At 44.4% G+C, this 20,718-nt stretch overlaps 1 protein-coding gene and 1 pseudogene across 1 annotated transcript in view; one reads left to right on the forward strand and one right to left on the reverse strand.

Moving 5' to 3' along the window:
* The window catches only part of SLC39A12 (solute carrier family 39 member 12), a 63,786-nt gene extending 60,200 nt beyond the window's left edge, over window positions 1–3,586 (reverse strand). The window contains 3 exon segments of the mRNA XM_010967955.3: window positions 423–468; window positions 470–634; window positions 3,314–3,586. Of these exon segments, the coding sequence (XP_010966257.1) occupies window positions 423–468; window positions 470–634; window positions 3,314–3,454 (352 nt within the window). The 5' untranslated portion in view covers window positions 3,455–3,586.
* An 8,412-nt stretch (window positions 3,587–11,998) lies between these two features.
* On the forward strand, window positions 11,999–13,088 carry LOC105079264 (heterogeneous nuclear ribonucleoprotein M pseudogene; annotated as a pseudogene).
* Window positions 13,089–20,718: the final 7,630 nt, after the last annotated feature.

Genomic DNA, 20,718 nt, shown 5'->3' on the forward strand with positions numbered 1-20,718 from the left:
TTTATGACGACAAACAAACTGCTATCAAGCCTCTTACACCAATTGGAATACTCTATTTTTCCCTTCTACGCAATACTTTGTCACCCCTGGCCCAGCACTTTGTCCCAAAGAGGAAAATGTTCATTTAGTCCTAGTGGTAGATTGTAAAAATCTCTCCCTTTGACTCTCCATCTATAATTTCATCATCCCTGCTAAAATGAATTGAATGCAATATTTTTGCCTTATCACCACATAGATATCATAGCATGTTTGCCTTGAAAAGGCCCCCTGGGCTGTCTTACTATATGCTGAGAAAAAAATGCTATTTAAAACATGCCTGAACAAATTCAGTCATTGCCATACTTCAGCCCTTGTTTTTTTTTTGTGCAGTTTATATTTAGTAGGTGTAACTTGGAAGTTGAATTCACCAAAAGCATTCTTACCTGATAAGTGGAGAGTATTTGTGCTATTCAAGGAACTGAAAATATATTAAAATAAATAAATAGCCTGAGGAAGGCAAGCTTCTTTGCCCTAGACAAACACCTTGGAGAGACAAAGCAATGACTGTCGCTGCCAACTGAGGAAGTGTATTTTCATCAGCACCATCGCTGCTTAGGATTCCAGATTTTTTCTGCAGCATTTTGGTTTCCATACACTGAAATCACAGACAAAGTAAAAAGAAAATTTTAACCTCTGAAGTTACTCTGATTAAAACATCTCTAGGATTTCCCCCAAAGACAAGAAATAGTTCTTCATCTAAAAGAGGATTGACTTGTCTGTGGGAATACAACAACCATCATTCCCCAGTCTCAGATGGAACTCTATTTGGTAAAAATTCATTTATCTGACATGACACTGAATTTTCAAACTCCCCATTGGTCTTCAATTTCTAACTGTTTCCATTATCCCCTTAAAGATGTCTCTTCTTCAAGGAGACTCTTGCCCTTGTCATGAGTACACATCCTCTGTATAAGAGGCAGGACTAGTGGAGAACCATGTGCAGATCACTATTCATTTACCATGGAGATAGCAAAGGCGTGGACAGAATGGAGGATGTGGGTGCATTAAGAGCTGGAGTCAAGAAGACAAAACAGAGTAGTTTGGACAAAAGGGAATAAAGAAAGAGAGGGATGCTTGCATTCTCGACTATTTGGGAGGGTGGCTAGATTAGGGAATGACGGTATAAAGTTGTTTCTCTTGGGGATCTGGTTAAAGCCCACTTGGAGCTACTGGTAGTGGCTTGACCAACGGAGGTTGAGTCCTATGCAAACCAAGACCTGGAAAGAGTCATGCGGGGCTGGTCTGCCAGCACCTCGTGTGACCTCACACTCTCTAGTCAAAGACAGCAGCAGCCTGCAGTGAGGTGCCAACGGGCCTCCTGCCAAAGTCTGGACTGACTGTCTTGGTAGAGAAATCCTAGCCCAAGTGAATGGGCCACAGGCCCCTTCCCAGGAACTAGAGAGGACAGTAGTGTCCTCCAGGAGATAGTTGTCCTAAGGCCTAGTTTAGGGTTATGACTTATCAGTAGCTCAGTTCAACTTGACTGAATTGATGAATAAAGGGTCTGCATACAATACTGAATTACTTTTTTCTGTTCCAGGAATGTTTAATCTCACACACACACTGGGAAGCCTAGGTATGTGCAGTATGCGTTAGATAACCAGAAATCTGTATTGAATATATACACTCCATCTGCTTTGGAGTACTGGCTTTCCATTTGCATTTAATCTTTATCAAAAGACAGTAACACAAAGGATGACTAAAAACCTAGTGGCTAATTTGAACTGATCTCATACCATACAGACGTTGCACTGAGGGAATTCTGTGTAGGCACACCTCCTTATCTACATAGAAAACTGAATTCTATAAAGGAACTCCATTTTCTCATTTGGAAATAGAAACAAAGAAATATGGCCAAATTTTGAGATTCATGAAATTAGAGTTACTAAGGTGACATCCACAACATCCTTGTAGTCACTCCATTTGTTCTGCCAATAACAAGAGAAATTAAACCTATGTACAGCAAACTGGAGGATATGTTTTCTGGCGTTAAGCTGCAGCATGACTGCACAGACACCTCTGAACTCCTAGAAGCCAGAACTGAGGGCAAGAATCAAATTCATCAATACATGTTGCTATAGAATGAATTTTTGTGCCCAATCTAAAATTCACATTTTGAAATTCTAACCCCCAAAGTGATGCTATTGGGAGATGGGGACTTTGGGAGGTAATTAGGTCATGAGGGTGGAGCCCTCCTGAAAGCGATTAATGCCCTTCAATAAAAGACCCTCAATAAGAGCTCTCTGGCCCCTTCTACCAAATGAGGACACAATGAAAAGGTGATCTTCCATGAACCCAAAATTCACCTCTCACCAGACACCAAATCTGCCCAGTGCCTTGATCTTGGACTTCCCAGCCTCCAGAACAGTCAGAAATAAACTTGTTGTTGAAAAGCCACCCAGTTTATGGCATTTATGTTACAGCAGCCCAAACAGACTAAGACACATGTCAATGAATACTTTGAGAGACAGAGAGAGAGAAAACAAAAAAACCACATTTCCTCACACACTTCAAAATGTGCTGGTGGTGCCTCAATTAATTCTTTAAGAAAATAGGGCTCAAAAAAACTCCTTCTGTTCAGAGAATTTTATCAGCTCAAACTTCCCACCACAAAGCAGAAAGCAAAAAGGTAATTGAAAGGCAGCTTTTGCTGGAATAGTAATGACGGTAGCAAGGTGCCCAGTTCCTAATAGTGGGAGCTGTGAGAGAAGAAACACACCTGAGACCCCTGAACATACATATGCAGCACCAATCAAAAGCCACAAAAGGGAAACCGTCTGTGCTGAATGTCATGAATAATGCTATTTGCAAGCTGCACCTTCAGGGAAGTAACTAATTATAAATTAATCTCTCTCAAACTCTTACTGCCTTCTCCCTCCCTGGTCAAAAGGCAAGGCGAATAGGCACGCTGCTCTCACCACGCCAGTTCAGTCCTTGGAGACTGATGAAAAGCCATGAGTCACACTCACCTTAGTGCCCAGGGGACTCAGAACAGAGCTATCCTGTCACCCGGCCTGCCTGCCCATCCACCCACCCCCCCCCCACCCTCCCAGCTTCTGGCTAAAACTCATCTGACAACTGGTTAGTCATTACATTTCCCCCTTTAGACTCAGAATTTTAAATTACATCACCTAACATCCCATAAGTAAAAATCACAAATAGTTACCTCTCTTAGAAGTTTCTGAGTATCTTAGTAAAAAACAAGGGACTAAAAACTCATGCTCTGAGACTGTATCTTAGCAGCAGAGCCAGTTAGCTATTTTGACTTTCTTACCTGGCTTCTGGAAGTGTCAAAGTACTGCCTGGTAAAAGCCAGGATGTCTTCCATCTCATTCTGTGAAAGGAAATAGGAGTCTTCATCCTGCCTGAGGCTCAGAAGGCTGTGTAGGTAAAATTTATACTCCTTATTACTCATGTTGAGCTTTGAAGAGCAGATCTCTTCCTGATGAATGATGTAATAGAGGAGAAGAAAAACTCTCTGGACCACTTCCTCTCTGAGCTGATCCTCAAAATCTCCCCCAGCTATTAGTAACAGGGCATCTGGTTTGAAGCACTGTGCAAAATAAAAACGAAAAAAATAATTTAAAAAGTAAAACACAGAAACAAAGCTTGACAAATAGCCTTAGAACACTGACGACCACAGTTTCCACTGTTCATTATTTTATGAATAGGAGGGGAAAGTGGGCAGTCTCAATAGCCTGATTCAAATAAGACAGCCATGGTTGGACTTTTATATAACAATGATGCCCTCACAGGAAGTCCTCACTCCCTAAAAGCAGTCCCTCGAGCTCCAACTGTAATACCACAAGCTGTCAGTCTGCTGCCTTGATTGAAACCAGCTGGCTCTTTTGCTTTTAAAGTGATGCCTCATTGCATTCAGAATGAAATCCAAGCTCCTTACAATCTCCTCCTTGGTCTGGCTCCTGCCCACTCTCCCTCTCCTACCTTATCTTATCTTCTCCCTCCTCTCACTTAATTTCTGCCCCGTGAGTTTCTGTCAGATCCACCAAGCTCTTCCCCACCACCTTTCAGGTCTTCTTCCCATGATTTCTCAGGTCTCAGCTTCAAGTGCCACTTCCTCAGGGATGCCTTCCTGGACACCCTGTCCAAAACAGAAAGCCCCCATCCCTGCCCATGTTCTCCAGAACAGCACCATTCAACAGAAATAGAATGCAAGCTACAGATGTGAGGCACACGTCATTTCAAATGTTCTAGGAGCCACACTTTAAAACAAAAAGAAACAGGTGAAATTAACGTTAATGACATTTTATTGAGACCTACCCAAGATACGATCATTTCAACATGTAATCAAAATTGTAAACAAAGTATTGTTAAGCTATTTGACGTTCTTTTTGTCGTGCTAAGTCTTTGAAATCTGCTGTGTATTTTACACTTACCAGCCTATCTCAGTTTGGACAAGCCATGTGCTCAGTACCCAACAGCCACACGCGAGAGCTAGCTCTAGCATGCACCATTGTTTCCTCTCTTCTTAGCATCGGTGTTCTAATATTACTTTGTCTGCTTGCTTATTTTCTATTTCCTCGAAGACAACTGGTCTAAGGCTTGATTTTGTCTGCTGTGTGCACAGACCTATCCTCAGCATCTAGCACCAGGCCTGGCACTTAAGAGGTGTGAAAATGAAATGAATGTGTACCATCTGCTTCTCCGTTATCCTACCGAAGAGAATGGATATCAGTTCATTTCTGGGGTGCAATCAATTGCCACATCCTGCTGTTCACAGAGAGTTTGGTGGTTCGAGAATGAACAAAAGATGCTTCTATGATGCTTTGTTTCACAACCCATGGACAGATGCCTGGCTTGTCTAATCTGGGAAGTTTACATGGCAGAGGAAGGTTTGAGGGGCAATGTCGTGAGACAGTGAGAGAAAGATAGACATGGAGGTTGTGGAAGAGAAGCTCTCCCAGCAAGACAAGAGTGTCTTTCTTCCACGACCGTTGGAGAGCTTCTGGAAATGAGTTTGGATCTGAGAAGCAGCCTATTACATGGCACCAGCTTCAGAGTGAAGGTGTCAAGAGATGCCTATCTTGAGCCTCAGGGGGATTGGCCCCACTGTGGGACAATCTACTAGAATATATTTTAATCTATTCTCTGAGGTGGAAGTTTCAGGGGTTCTAATTCCACATGTACTGTGAGTTCCGCGGCTCAACAACTGGAAAATACCATCTGAGCCAGGAAGAAACATGTCATCCATCTCTAAAGCAAAGCATTAATCACATTCTTCACAAGCCACAGAGATTCCAGTCTCTCCCCAAATCAACTGCGACAGGACAAGAACTCAGCAAACAGAGGCACCGTCTTCCTAACAAGGCCACCTCTGAATGTTGATATTGAACTTGACCACCAAAACCACAGAAGCCCTTTTCTGTTCCCGAATTAGCCCTAGAGAAAAGTCCATGGGTTGGTAGCTGTTGACAGGGCTGACACCAAGACCCAGGGAGGTGAATCAGCTAACTCATTTTTTGTACCAAATAACCTCCTGAAACTAAAGTATTAGTAAAACTATTGGTCATATTAGCTACCATTTATTGGAAGTCACGTGTCCAAGACAGTGCTAAGTACCTTCCATATTCAGGCATGCCTCAGTGTAGAAATCTAATCAGATGATCTTTTTTTTTCAATGGGGGTGGGGAACCTTATTGCATTATTTTAAATGGAAAAACAAAATGTGTCCAACCTAGGTAATAATCTACCAAATATTTCTGCACAATATGAAGCATTCAGAATACCAATGACCCAATTATTGAGTGCATAATGAATTAATAAATACATTTATAAGCAGTATGCAGATACAGCACAGAATCAAGTATGAACTGTCTTTTCCTTGTATGAGGAAGGTATATCCATAGTATGCGTGTAAACCAAGTTTAAGAGAGGATAAGGAATGTATTTAAAGCCATACAACTGACAGTGGTTGCATGGTCTTAATTCCGCTCTAGCACTGATAAATTTTATATTCTTATCCTTTATTTTGTTCCATGGAGAAGCTAAGCTGTGAACCATCTATGTAACTTGCTATGCAACTCCTCACCCAGTAATTTCTTCTCCCTCCTGTCTGGTAGGAAGAAACTGGGTCAATTAGGAGGCTAGGGGATTGGTAAGGATCTAATATCAACCCATGAGCACATGGTACAACCAGAAAGTTGAATGAGCTCATCTTGATAGACTTTCAGGTACTGTTCAGGTTGTCTAATGGGGCTGGATAGGTAGGAACAAATGTGTAAGACCTCCATGAGGCCACCAGACTATGATATATGTGCCCAGGATGTCATGTATGTGGCCACTCTTCAACCCATCCAAGCTCCCCATGGCTCCTCCCCTCTCTGCTTTGGCTGTGGGTCTTTTTAGTGGTGGGAGGTGGCATGGCATGAGGCAGCAGAGAACAGGGTTAGATCTGTGATCACCCAGAGGTTCACTCTAGAATTGGTGTGTATAAAGTACACAACCTGGAAGGTAAATCGGTTTCTGACTCTGAAAGTTTTAAATAAGTTGTAGAAACATCTCATTTTGGCTGACCAGAGATTTTGGCCATCTTAAATGAACAGAGGTTGCTTACTCCTTGATTTAAGTTTTTGAGACTTGCTGAAATGAAACTGTGGATCAAAGGCCCATGGGCTGGAAACCTTGCACTCTAATCTTAGGCAAGTTACCTTAATACAGAAAGTGGTGGCTTGAGGAAAAGAATGCTGTACAGAGAGTCAGAAGGGCTAACATAAGAAAACATGGGGGGAGGGTATAGCTCAGTGGTAGAGTACGTCCCTACCATGCACAAGGTCCTGGGTTCAATCCCCAGTACCTACATTAAAAAAATAAGCCTAATTATCTTCCCCCAAATAAATAAATATATTTTAAAAAGAAAATGTGAATTCTGTTCTGGGCACGGACATGACAAAAAGCACAGTGGGGGTTGGTGGGGGGACTGGAATTTTCACTTCATCATCACTAGATTTGTTTTAATTGTTAAAAATTTTCAGAAGTGGCTCAGTTGTGGTTTGGGAGAGGATGTTTAGTAAAATTTCTGCAAATATTGGCAGCCCCTAGGCATCAAGATCTGTCCAAGGCTCTGAGTCTACTGAAGTGATTCTTTGTTAAAGAAGAGTGGACTCATTCAGAAATAATCCATTATTTCCCTTTAATCTTGTCAGGTGGAGGCATAAGTTTTAAGAGGGGAGGAAAAAAAAAAAAAGCACAGATTCTGGGAATTCGATTTTCAACTTCGTAAGGAAATGAACTTTGGGAAAAGACTCATCCAAATGTTAGAAGCCTTCCACACTAAACTAAATGGACGACTCAGATATGTGGTAGTAATTTTTCTATGACCCTGGAGCCAAATCGGACTGCCTTTACCCAGATGCTTCATTCAGCTTTGTTTGTTGCTTTGGCATTTCAGGTGACAGCCTCAGCAACAAAAAGCTGTATGAAATCTTCCTTCTTCTGCATTTACAAGGCAGTTGTCAGAACTTGCAGGATAAACTTTAGGAAGTTTAGACCGAAAGATGTTTAGAATTTGCCTTCTTTTAAGCTCTTAGATTTTTATAAGGTCTTCTGGGAAGGTGTCGGGGGTTGTTAGCAATTGACTGGAAAATACAAGAGGAAAATGATGTTTCTTCCTTCTCCTCCTGAAGACCTGAAAGGATGTCCGCTGATGGCTTCTTGCGGGTCTGTTACTAGATTTAATGGCACTTCCAGTGACAGAAAGAGAAGTCTTAACTGAGAAGAGTTCAGATAAACTTGTTCGGTGAACAAGATAAAGCTTGATGTTCTTCACACTTTATCCCATGACTGTTATGACAAATTTGGGAGTAGGGGTGAATTAAATGCAGAACCTGAAAACATTGGTTCTCTATGAATGTGTCTGAGAATTGCCTGGAGATCTTGCTTAAAAACCCCAAGCCCCTGGGACAGTCAAACCGGGACGGGGGGACGGGCGGGAGGGGAATGTCTTATTTTTTTAGCAGCACTGATGTTCCTTCACAAACACTGCTCCAGTGTCCCAGAAAAGGGGAGACTGGACATTTGCATGAGCTCCATGGACTATAAGGCGGGAAGGGAGCTTGAGCTCCTAGATTCGTTCATAGATGATCACGTGGCCTCACCTCATGGAGAGGCCCCCATTCCTGAGGACAGGATCAGCATCTCTGTCTTGAAGGTGAGGTCACTGAGGGCCCGCACATCCTAACAACTAGAAGGTGCCAGAAAAAGACTGATTGACCGCACACCAGGTTCCTTCCCCTTCACCCCGCCTGGAACCCATGCAGGGTCCTGGTTCTCATCATCACTGAAATGGAATTTATTCTTCTGGAGTTACTTAATCCTTCATTAAATTTATTAAAACCCCGTTCTAAGCCGTCTCATAAAAAAAAAAAAAACAAAGGAAAAGCCATGATCAGGCAAGACTATCCCTTTCCAAAGGCTGCAGCTTGAATGCATTTATTTGTAAAAGAACAGTGCTCTCAAATACTTCAGACTAATTTTTCTAGAAATTCAGTTTTTAACCTAGATTTGCAATAAAATTCAGAAATTTTTTCCCATCCCCAGAAATTCAAGATACACACATCCCTCTTTCTTCAGACATTTAAGGACATGAACATACTCCATTGTCCTCTTTTTACCACAGAATTTCTGATATGTACCCTTCCTCTCAGATGACAAAATCCCTAAAAAGACAAAAAAATCCAAAAAAAAGCAGAAGGCTTCTGGTTTGCAGGACAATGTGGGTGTTGCTGGAATTAACAATTTCTAACTGGCATTTTACGAAAGGAACAGAGATTTCATGGGCTCCTTGCATAGAATATGGGTGATACGAATAAATTGGAGCCCGCCGAGTGGGTGACACTGAGATTTGCCTTTTTAAAATCTCAGTCTCTTAAGAGAAAGAGAAATCACCAGGGAGCGTGTGTGTCTTCAGAGCCGGTGACTCAGGCAATGTGTTTGCCTTTAGGGCCAGTGACCAAGGACCAGGGTGTGTCTTCATGGCCATTGACCCGGGGAGAGGGTGTGTCTTCAGGACTAGTGACCCAGGCCAGTGGTGTGACTTCAGGGCCAGCGACCCTGGCACAGGGTTTTAAACCAGGGACAGTGACCCAGATGAGGGTATTAATTCAGAGACAGTGACCCAGGCCAACTCTGTGTTCCAGGACCAGTGACCCAGGTCCAGCGTGTGTCTTCAAGGACAGGGACCCAGGCCAAGGGTGTGTGTTAAGGCCAGTGACCAAGACTAACTGTATGTCTTCAGGGCCAGTGACACAGGCCCAAGTTTGCGGTCAGTGCTAGTGACCCAGGTCTAGGGTGTGCCTTCAGGACCAGTGACCCACGCCCAGAGAGTGCCTTCATTACCAGTGACCCAGGCTCAAGGATGTATCTTCAGTGCCAGTGATCCAGACCCAGGTTTTGGCTTCAGGGCTAGTGACCCAGTCCCAGGGTGTGTCTTCAGTGCCAATGTCCCAGGGCCAGGGAGTGTATCAGGGCCAGTGACCCAGGCCATGTGTGGGTCTTCAGCGCCAGTCACCTAGGCCCCGGGGGTGCTTTCGAGCCAGTGACCAAAGCCCAGATGTGCCTTCAGGCCAGACACCCACGCCCAGAGTATGTCTTCAGTGCCAGTGACCCAGGCTAAGTATGTTTCTTCAGGGTCAGTGACACAGGACAAGTTTGTGCCTTCTATGAAAGTGACTGAGGCCCAGACTGGTAATTCAGGGCCAGTGACTCAGGTCAAGTTTGTATTCAGGGCCAGTGAGCCAGACAAACGGCGTGCATTCAGGGCCAGTGAACAAGGCCCAGAGTGTGCCTTCAGTAGCAGTGACCCAGGCCCATGTTTGCAATCACTGCCAGTGACCCAGACCCGGGGTATGCCCTCAGCCCCAGTGACCGAAGCCAGCTGTACCATCAGGCCAGGCACACAGGCCCAGTGTGCAACTTCAGGGCCAGTGACCCGATCTAAGTGCGTTTCTTCAGGTCATTGTCTGAGGACAAGGGTATGCATGCAGCACCAGTGGCACAGTCCCTCGGTGTTCCTTCTAGAAAAGCGACCGAGGACCTGGGACTGCTTTCATGTAAAGTTACACAATCCCAGGGTGTGCCTTCAGGGGCAGAGACTTAGGCCCCCGGGGTCTTCTCAAGTCCAGTGAGCAAGGCCCAGGAGATGGCTTCTGCGCAAGTGATCCAGCCCCAGGATATGTTTTCGAGGCCAGTGACCCAAGCCAAGTGTGCATTTTGAGGGCCACTGACCCAAGCCAAGTGTATCTCTTTAGGGCCAATGACCAAGGCCAACAGTGCATCTTCACTGTTAGTGACCCAGGCCGAGGGTGTGTATCAGGGCCAGTCACCCAGGCCAAGAGTGCGTCTTCACAGCCAGTGACCCAGGCCCAGGGCTGCAATCAGTGCCAGTGACCCAGGCCCAGGGAATGGCTTAGTCACCAGTGACCCAGGCCCAGGCAGTTTTTTCGCAGCCAGTGACCCAAGCCAAGAGTGTCTCTCTAAGTCCACTGACCCAAGACAAGTGTGTGTCTTTAAGGCCAGTGACCAAAGCCAAGAGTACTTCTTCACAGCCAGTGAACCAGGCCCCTGGGGATCTTCTCAAGGCCAGTGACCCAGTCCCAGGGGATGGCTTCTGTGCCAGCGACCCAGGCCCAGGCTATGTTTTTGGGGCCAGTGACCCGAGCCAAGAGTGCATCTCTAGGGCCACTGACCAAAGCCAAGTGCGTGTCTTTAGGGCCAACGACCAAGGCCAATAGTGCGTCTTCACGGTTAGTGACCCAGGCCCAGGGTATGCATCAGGGCCAGTGACTCAGGCTAAGAGTGCGTCTTCACGGCCAGTGACTCAGGCTAAGAGTGCGTCTTCACGGCCAGTGACCCAGGCCATGAGTGCGTCTTCAGGGTCAGTGACCCAGTCTATGTGTGTTTCTTCAGGGCCAGTGACCCAGGCCCAGGGTTGCCATCAGCACTAGTGAATCTCACCACCCCCTCACCGGGTGGTCCCATTACCCTTAAAGTCGCGGGTGGGGGTGTCCCAGCGCAGGAGGACCTTAGGTGGCATTCGGCGGGACCTGGAAGGACTGCACGGGGCGGAGACTGACGCAGGGTGCCAGCAGGTAGCATCAGAAATCAGACACGACCGTCGGGCGAGCCGGGCCCCTGGCTTGCCAGGCCCCAAAAGCGGTGAAGTTTCTCCCCAATTTCCCGAATCCCAGCGGGGGAGGGGGGGAGGGGCGGCAGGGGCGGCGGCCTGTCCGGGTGCCGGGGCCTAGCGCTGCGGGGGCCGGGGCCGGGGTCGCCCGCCTCCGCCCGAGTGTTCCATGGAGGGCGCAGCGGGTGGAGGCGAGGCCCGCGGGCCCTCTCCCTCCTCCACCTCCTAGCCCCGGGCACCAGGCCGCAGAGACGACTGTACAGCCAGCCGCCGACTAGCTTCTTCACCGGGAGTGAATTTCCGGGCTCTGCTCGTTCGCGGGGTGGGGCGCAGCACGACTTCCGGTTTGCGGGCGGGGCAGTGCGCGACTTCCGGTTTTCAGGCTGGGGGAGGGGGGGGCACGCGCAAGTAGGCGGGGGCGGGGCGAGGCGGGGCAGTGAGCACTGCCTTTTAAAGGGCATTTTAATGTATTACCCCCCCCCAAAAAAGAATTCAATGTGTTGAATGTTACCTTTGAGAACAGCTCTACTCTTCTGTATCCTTGTGCAAGTCCCCTTGTGTGAGATTATTAACATTTCCTTAATTTATACCTAGGGGTCCAGAGGCCTGCAGCCTTTCTCTGGAGGGGCCCTGTGTCTGAGGAACTCTCTCCTGCCTTTGCTTAGAGTGAGAAAAAGCTTTCTTAACAAACCGAAACAACCTAGCTAATTTTAACATTCATTTTTCCTTTACCCACTATTTTTCTCTGACTTAACTGTTTTAGAGTATGCTTTTCCTTTTATTTCTGTCCTTTGGTTTTGAGCAAAAGGAACATCTTAAAAATACCCAATCGCCGGGGGCAGTGTCTCTGGAATCCAGAGGATGGGCCCCAGCATTGACCGCATCAGGGGTGCCGGCATGGAGTGCATGGGTGCAGGCCTGGGCCACAGAATGAATTGTGTGGGCTCCGAGATTGAGCGCATGGGCTGGTCATGGACCTCATGGGCTCAGTCGAGCGCATGGACTCTGGCATGGAGCGTATGGGCCCACTGGGCCTTTACCACATGGCCTCCAGCATTGAGCACATGGGCCAGACCACGGAGCGCTTCGGCTCCGTGGTGGAGCGCATGGGTGCCAGCATGGGCTTTGGCCTCGAGTGTATGGCCACACTCATTGACTGAGTGGGCCAGACCATCAGGTGCATGGACTCTGGTGTGCAGCGTATGGGCCCTGCCATCGAGTGCATGGGCCTGAGCATGGAGCGCATGGTGCCCACAAGTATGGGGGCAGGCCTGGAGCACATGGGCTCCATGATGGATCGCATGGCCACCAGCCTGGAATGCATGGGAGCCAACAAACTGGAGCGCATGGGTCCCACCATGGGCCCTGCCCTGAGCGCTGACATTGAGCGCATGGGCCTGGCCATGGGTGGTGGTGAAGGTGCCAGCTTTGACCATGCCATCAAGGTGGAGGATGGCAACTTTGGAGGAAGCTTCACAGGTTCCTTTGGTGGAGCAGGAGGCCACGCTCCTGGGGTGGCCAGGAAGGCCTGCCAGATACTTCTGAGAAATCTTCCATTTGATTTTACATGGAAGATGCTAAAAGACAGATTCAACGAATGTGGCTACATGCTGTATGCTGACATCAAGATGGAGAATGGGAAGTCCAGGGGGTGCAGTGTGGTTAAGTTTGAGTTGCCAGAGGTGGCTGAGAGAGCCTGCCATATGATGAATGGGATGAAGCTGAGTGGCTGAGAGACTGATGTCAGAATCGATAGAAATGCTTAAGCTGTTGCCTTTTTTAAACATCGATACCAGACCTCTGAATTTGTATTTTTTCTTGTTAACCATTTAAATTTGTTGGCTGGATGTATAAAGATGTTTTAAAAATTCAGTTGCTTTTTGGGGTAATTTGAATTACTTTTTTAATGACTGGGGTTCCATTTGACTGCATTGGGACTGCAATGTGCACCATTTTTTTTTGTAGTTGTGTCATCTTGTTGACATCGAATATGACTTTGATAATAAATACCAGTTCCTGAAAAAAAAAAAACCCCAATCGATGAAGATGCAATTCCATTATGCATCACTTCCTTTAATAGGGCCTATTTTAAACCTGGACTTCCTGGAACTAAGCTATCCAGTGGTTTATCAGAAATAATTAGACAGTTTGAATAAAGTATATTTACAGGTCCACAACTGCCTCTTTGGATATAAATTTATACAAAGCCATCAAAAGAACTCTGGTAAAGCCACTCCACTTGAAATGACGTCCTCACATAAATAGAATTATCCCAGCACGGTTGTTCAGGGAAAAGGATATAGAGGCAGAACCCACAAAATATTTGTTGTTTAGAATCAATCAAGAGTTTAAGAGAAACATACACAAGATCTTATGGTAGCTCACAGAGAAAAAAATGTGACAATGAATATATATATGTTCATGTATAACTGAAAAATTGTGCTCTACAATGGAATTTGACACAACATTGTAAAATGATTATAAATGAATAAAAAATGTTAAAAAAAAAGAGTTTAAGAGAATTCAACTTACCAAATGTAACACTAATGTATTAGAAGACATTTTCTTTGCTTCACCGTTACAAATCAATTGCAAATTTTTTTGCTTAGAGTCTACTTTATGCTTCACACTGCTGGCCGTGGGGTGCAGTGGATCAAGAAGTATTAAAAAAAATGCCCTGCCTTCAAGAAATTACAGTCTCATTGGGGAGAACAGACTACCCCTTGAGATAATTAAAGCATAATAAAATAAAAAATACTCTAAGTTTAGTGGTAGTTCAGGGAGTGGAGGACTCAAAGTCACCGCAGGCTGATGTCACTTTGAAAGCTTTAACAAAGGGGTTAGGAGTAAAGTTTTTGAAACCCCCAGTCACTCAACAAAAATACTTTCTGGGAGGGGCAGTGTTTTTAATGTTTATTGCTTTTTAATGTCTTATCTATGAATTATGTATTAGACCACCGAACACAGAGTTGTACTTGAGAGGAATAGCTGACAGTGGGTCAGGTGAGCTCAGAGGGAGGGGGGACCCAGAGAAGGTTTGAGAACTGGAGGCATCACTTGAGGGAGGGCAGGGCTGGGTGAGAGTCCGGGGATGTCAGCAAGAGGCTATTGACCCTTGGTCCATGTGGACAGAAAGCCTCAAAGATGGGGAAAAGAGGCAACCAAAGAGAAGTTTCCCCAAGCAATCTGTGCCTGCTGCACGATTCGGGGCCAGATTTATTAACCCTCCACTGAATATAAAGGGAGTTGAGAAGCATTACAATCCCTCTGATTATTTCTCATAACCGTGGTCCTGGGCACAGTCACTGTCTGCAGGGGGAGCTTTATGGCCCTACCCTTCTTTGTTAATTCTCAGCCTTTCCAAGTGCCAGGGAGCATAACAACCAGACCTGAGCCATGGCAACACGACTCAAGACCAAGGAGAAACCAAGAAGAATACATAGGAGGCAATCGATCAGAGTAATTATCATTCGCTGAGCAGGTACTCTGCCCAGCACGGTTGTACATACTTATAAGTCGGTACTTCATTTAATCTTCAAAATCATACTTTAAGACTGTGTTTATCCCATTGTACAGATGAGGACAGTGACCCTCCTGAGGGTTACGTCACCAGCCTTAAAGGAACTATTAGAGTGCACCCCCTAATCAATTCACTGGATGAATAATTGATTGAACCAATCAATTAAATAAATGCTCCATGAGAACAAAAATTACCAAAATTATGAAGATTTGTAAAGTGCCTGATTATGGACACAGTTCTTATGTACACAGATTACGTCTCTTGATTCTCACAGTTCTCGAAGGAAGACACGGTGCTTTCTCCTTCTGTGGATAAGAAAATGGACACCCAGAAAGGGAATGTGACTCGCCTGTGACTTCTCAGCTTGTAGGAATTGTTTGAAACAAGCTTCAAACCCAGATGTTCAAACAACAAAGCCATTTTTGTTCTCACCAAGGGTTCCAAGTCCAGGGATAGAAAGACAGTCTGGGGACTGAAGGGAAGGCTGCCCTCCATGGATGAGCAGTTAGAACTAACAGAAGGTTCAGCTTTCCCATGATTATTATTTCTTGTGATTCCCCTCTACCCCATTATCTTGTGTACAAAATCTGCCTTTTTTCAACAGGGAATTTTTTTGGTGGAATCCTGGTGTACAGAATGTGAGCATACACAAAGACTGCCCCCTACCCTGAAACTGGTCTCGTGCAGGAGGAAGGTGTAATCACAGTGATTTCCAGAATCAGGAGAGCAGAAGCTAGCAGAATCCCTGGGGGTTGTGAAAAAGAAAAAGGGAAGTGAGAAGAACAAGAACAGATTTCAAAGGTTGGCATCAGCGCTTAACTGGTGAGAGACCTGCCCAGTCCCTGCCACTTAAGGATGTCACCATGGCAGTGGGGTCCCTGGGAATAGGCTTCTTCAGCCAAACTCCCTGCCAACCCCCTAGTATCTACCCCACAAAGCTAGCCCCTCTCTTAGAAAGACAGTGTGGAAATCATTAAGATAATGCAGTTCCTTGCTGACTTTGCCTTTGGGAGGACCAGGTGGATCCCTTGAGCCAGACTTTCTTTGAATGGAAGAAGTAGAGGAGTTGCTGCCATGTCAACACCGTTCCCCTGCCCATTTATACCATCCGTGAGCTGGGGGAGATCCCTGGAGGAAGTGATTCCCCACCTACTTCACCAAGGCAAGGAAGTCACCAAGGACACACAGACGGAGAAGAGCCTTAGGGAATGTTCCCTCTAGCCTGAATTGGATGCTGGAAGTTGCCATGGCAACCGATTTCCTTGCCCACCAAACCATGAAGGAGGGAGAGCAGCAGAGCTAAAGGGCTGCAGAGGGAGCCTGCTCCTGCCAGTGCAGCTCTGGGCTCCCAATGGGATGTGTGGGGAGCATCTGTCTTAGGTCAGGTGCCTCCCTGGGAACCCAACCCTTCCCTGTGGTACCTGTAAGGACAAACTGGGTATTAGCTCTTTTCCATGAAATGACAGTACTAATGAAGCAGGAAGTTGAAAAGGAACAGCTGAAGAAAACAGGTGGATGGTTGCTGTCCATCTCAGCAGCGGCTTTGTCATCGGGAAGCTTTGAATTGCAATTTGAATTGAATTTCCTCATTTGTGTCTCAGTTCTTGAGTTCCCTTGGGTTAATCCCTCAACTAATTGTAATCGAATATTCAAACAGGTGGGCTCTGCCTCTTGGGAGCCAGGAGCAGCTGTAAGAGAAAACAGGTTCTGGTAGGTTCAGATATTAATATTCGAGTTATACTTGTGTGTGTGAGTTATATGATTAATATTTCATCTAAACTATGAAAGAAATGAAATATGAATAGGAGCCAAAAGATATGAGGTCATGAGTCTTAGCACTGTTCAGAACAAGAAGTATGTGACCCAATTAAAGCACATTTGGAGTCAGAGACCTGAGGGTCTGTATCCCTGTTTATTATTATATCTGCTAGTAAAAGACAGAAGACTAATGAGTGAAAGATGAATAAATACACTAATATATAATTGATTGGTCTTTTGTAGACAGCTTTATTGAGGTATTTACAATTGATATACAATAAACGGAGCACATTTAAAGTATATCATCTGGTAAATTCTGACCTACATATACCCCCTTGAAACCATTAGTGCAATCAAGTAAATATATTCATCACATTCAAGTTTCCTCATGTCCCTTTGTAATTTCTTCTTCCTATCCTTTTCCTGCCTCCCTCCCATACCTAAGCAACCCCTAATTTACTTTCCGTCAGTATAGACTCATTTGCGTTTTCTAAAGTTTTATACACATGGAATCAGATGGCATGTACTTTCTTTGGTCTGATTTCTTTTGTTCAGGATAATGATCTTGACATTCATCCATGTTGTTTTGTGTACCACTACTTCATTCCTTTTTAATGTTGAGTGTATTCTATTGCATGGACATGCTGAAATCTGTTTACTGGCTCATCTGTTGATGGACATTTGGGTTGTGTCTAGTTTTAGGCTACTACCCATAGAGCTGGCTGAACTTTTGTGTACAAGTCTTTGTGTGAACATATATTTCCTATTTTCTTGGGTAAAAGCCTAAAAGTAAAATGGTTGTGTTATACGGTGGGTCTATGTTTAACTTTTTAAGAATTGCTAAATTGTTTCCCACAATGATTATACCATCAGGAGTATATGTGAGTGCCATTTCTTCTGTCCCCTTCCCAACACTTGGTATGGTCAGTCTTTTTAAATTTTAGCCACTCTTGTAGGTGTATCTTGTAGGTATCTTGTTGAGAGATTGATCTTTTTCATTTTATTTTCTCTCATTGGATCCTTTTCATTGTCTTCCAGATTTAGGAAGAAAGACAACATCACTAAAACATGATGGGGATGGGTGGTAAATCAAACCAGCTCACAGGTCACATGGCTAAACTCACATTAATGAGAAGAAGAAATTAGAGTTATTTCACCATCATTTCACTGTCCAAGAATGACAGACTTACAGCACAGGGACCTTAGTACAAGATGCCAGTGGCAGGTGACGTTTTATGGTCATAGGTGAGAACAGGGACAGCTGCTGTTTATCAGGTTCTTATTCTGTATCAGACACTGGGCTAAGGGCTTACACAAACTCTTTTGTTTCATCTGCACAGGAACACGGTGAAGTAAGGATTATTATGCCCATTGTGCCATTGATGGAATTGAGGCTAAAAGAGGTTAGGTAATCTTTGCCCAAAGTCACCTGGAAATAAGTAGACAAGACCTGGCTCAACGTCAACCATGTTGCAAAACTGATGCTTTTAACTACTGTGCTCTGAGCTGTCTAGGTGGTTTTGGATATGGAGCTGCCTACTTCATGATGGTACCTGGATTCGTTGGGATAGAATAATAAAAATGAAATTGAAGAAATCATTATTAATTTCCTTGTCACACTTGTGATTTAGTCTCGAGTCCTCCAACAATTCCATTATTTCCTTACCAGCTTTAGGCCGTCCCCTCAATACTTCTCCCTCTGCCACTGTGTGCTTTGCTTATATGAGCTGATTAGTTCTTAAATACCACAATAAATCTGTGATTTACATTTTGTCTCAACATACATATAGAGTACCCACTACTGAATGTGCAAAGCGAGTTTTATATCAGCTGCTATAAAGAAGAACATTGTGTATATATATATACAAATCTTGTTTTAACATTCTTACAAGTCTGGTGGGAAAATGAACACAATCCAGGCCAATGGCTGATCATTTGACCCATGCAAATATCTATGTAAAAGTACTCAACCTTACCAGTTATAAAATATGCAAGTTTAAAAATAGACACCATCAGTTATATGTCAATTATATTTCAATAGAGCCAGGTAAAAAAATTTTAATTAAAAAAAAAACACACACCATATTTTCTTATCTATATCATTTTATCTATTTACAGAGATATGTTTACATGCACACAAACATACATACACAAACAAACAGTGCTAATGAAGTTGCAGCGATACTGGACCTCTCCTACACAGCAGGTGGGATTTTCAAATTGCAACCACTGTTCTCAAAGGAAACTGGGCAAGACATCCAGAAGTGCTCCTACCACTTGGCCCAGTGGTTATCCTTCCAAAACTCTACCCTAAGGAATAAGGTTCAGAATATAATTGCCTGAAAGCTATTTTTCATTGCTTTGTTGTAGTAAAAACTATAAAAACAAGTAAAATGTTGACAGCAGGAAGGCAGTTAAATAAATCTTGGTGTAGTCATATATGGCAGAGTATTGTACATCTATTAAAAAGTACATTGTTGAGGCATACTTAAAGACAGCAGGCTATGCTGAGTGAAAAGGCTAAGTGAAAAGAAGCAGGATGCAAAACTGTGTCGAATTTGTAGGTAGAACATGGGTCCCATCTTCTAATAGAAATCATACATATACATATACTGAAACTTTATCAAGTATTTATATTTTTATCTTTAGAAAATAAGACATGGAAGGAAAGACACCAAAATTTAATAACAGTGATATTTTGCGGGATTTTAATTTTATTCTTTATGTCTTATCTGTATTTTCTACAATCAGAATGACTACTTTTACAGCCAGAAAAAAAAAAAAAGGCAAAATTATGAATCAGCCAGGCTATGGCAATTCATGGCCCAACATCCTGCCTTACCTCAACCACATAAAACAAGGCTGACCACGGCTTGGAAGAAGCCTCCAGATTGGAAGTGGCGGCATTGCGTGAAATGCAATGACTTGCCTACTCACCCTCTAGAATCTGTAAAAGGAAGACCTCTGGTGACCTGTATGGAAACACTGAGACCTAATAAAAGCTGTCCTGAAGAAGGTCATCACCCCTTCAAAGGAGGAGGAAGGCTGTGTCATGCCCAAACATGCCTATTTCCAGCACTTTGTGTAAGTACAGCATGACTGGATTATCACCAAAGAATCAGGAAAAGGCCCTACCAATGAGGAGTCAAAGTCACATGAAAGGGTCAGAGGAAGAAAGACCAGGGACTCGGTGTAGGGTGGCCTTCACAGAGATACCATATAGCAGACAGAAAATAGGTCCCATATATCAACTGCATTCCCCACCGTCACGGGGAGTAACTCACATCCTGTGACATTACTTTCTGTCCTTGACTATCTCAAATATGAGAAAATATTATCAATCAGCCTTTTTGAAAAATACCAATGAATGAGCCACACTTCCTTTTCCTTCATTTGTCTGTGTTAGCATCATCAATGTAAACCTTCCTGAAATAGAAGCCAGCACATTTTTAAAAACATTTTTTTGATGAGTAGCGCTCCCCACTTTTCCTTTCCTATTATTTCCCATGCCTCTCACCAGAAGAATAAAAGAATTCAAGGTTCTTTTCCAACTGATTATGCTTTTGGTCAGTCGGGTTTTTTTAAAGCTACCTTTCCCAGTTGGGGTTGTTTCCATACCAAACTAAAAATAACTATATTGCAATATTAATAAGAACTTGGATAAAAAATATTCTCAATCTGTTTTGATAAGCCATTCACAGGCATAGAGAACTGTTGAAAGAAGTTAATCATTGTCGTGAGATGATCAGAAAAACTATCACTTTCCAATGCAGTATTTATGAAATGCTTCCATGTATTTAATCATCCCTCCAGTATTCATGCTGGGCAGATTCAATTTCATCAGTGGAACTGTTTGCAGAGCTCCACAGGCAAAGCCTTTAGGCAACAGAGAAGGGATAGGCCAAAGGAGCCAGCCTGGACGACAGGCCAGGCCAGGCCTGCTGAGGAAAACCATAGAAAAGGACATAGTGGGAAATTCCTAGATCCTGAATCCCACTGCAGGTAAAGGGAAGTCACAGAGGTCGCAGTGCAGGTGCACAACATGGGAGGTTACATAAGTGCGGCACAGAAAGACTTTCAGGGCCCAGAACCCCAAAAAGGAGGCCTGGAGGACGTGCCTTTGTGGAGCAGCAGAGTTGGTGCCCTTTGCGGTAGGATAGTGTTTCTGAATGCTGACGGAGCCTCTTAAAAAGTAGATAAATTTCTGGGGTCCCTTCTGGGGAGACTCTCAGCCTGCACAGGCTGCTGATGTTCACTGCTG

Source organism: Camelus bactrianus, chromosome 35 (assembly GCF_048773025.1).
Source record: "Camelus bactrianus isolate YW-2024 breed Bactrian camel chromosome 35, ASM4877302v1, whole genome shotgun sequence".
Taxonomy (NCBI): Eukaryota; Metazoa; Chordata; class Mammalia; order Artiodactyla; family Camelidae; genus Camelus; species Camelus bactrianus.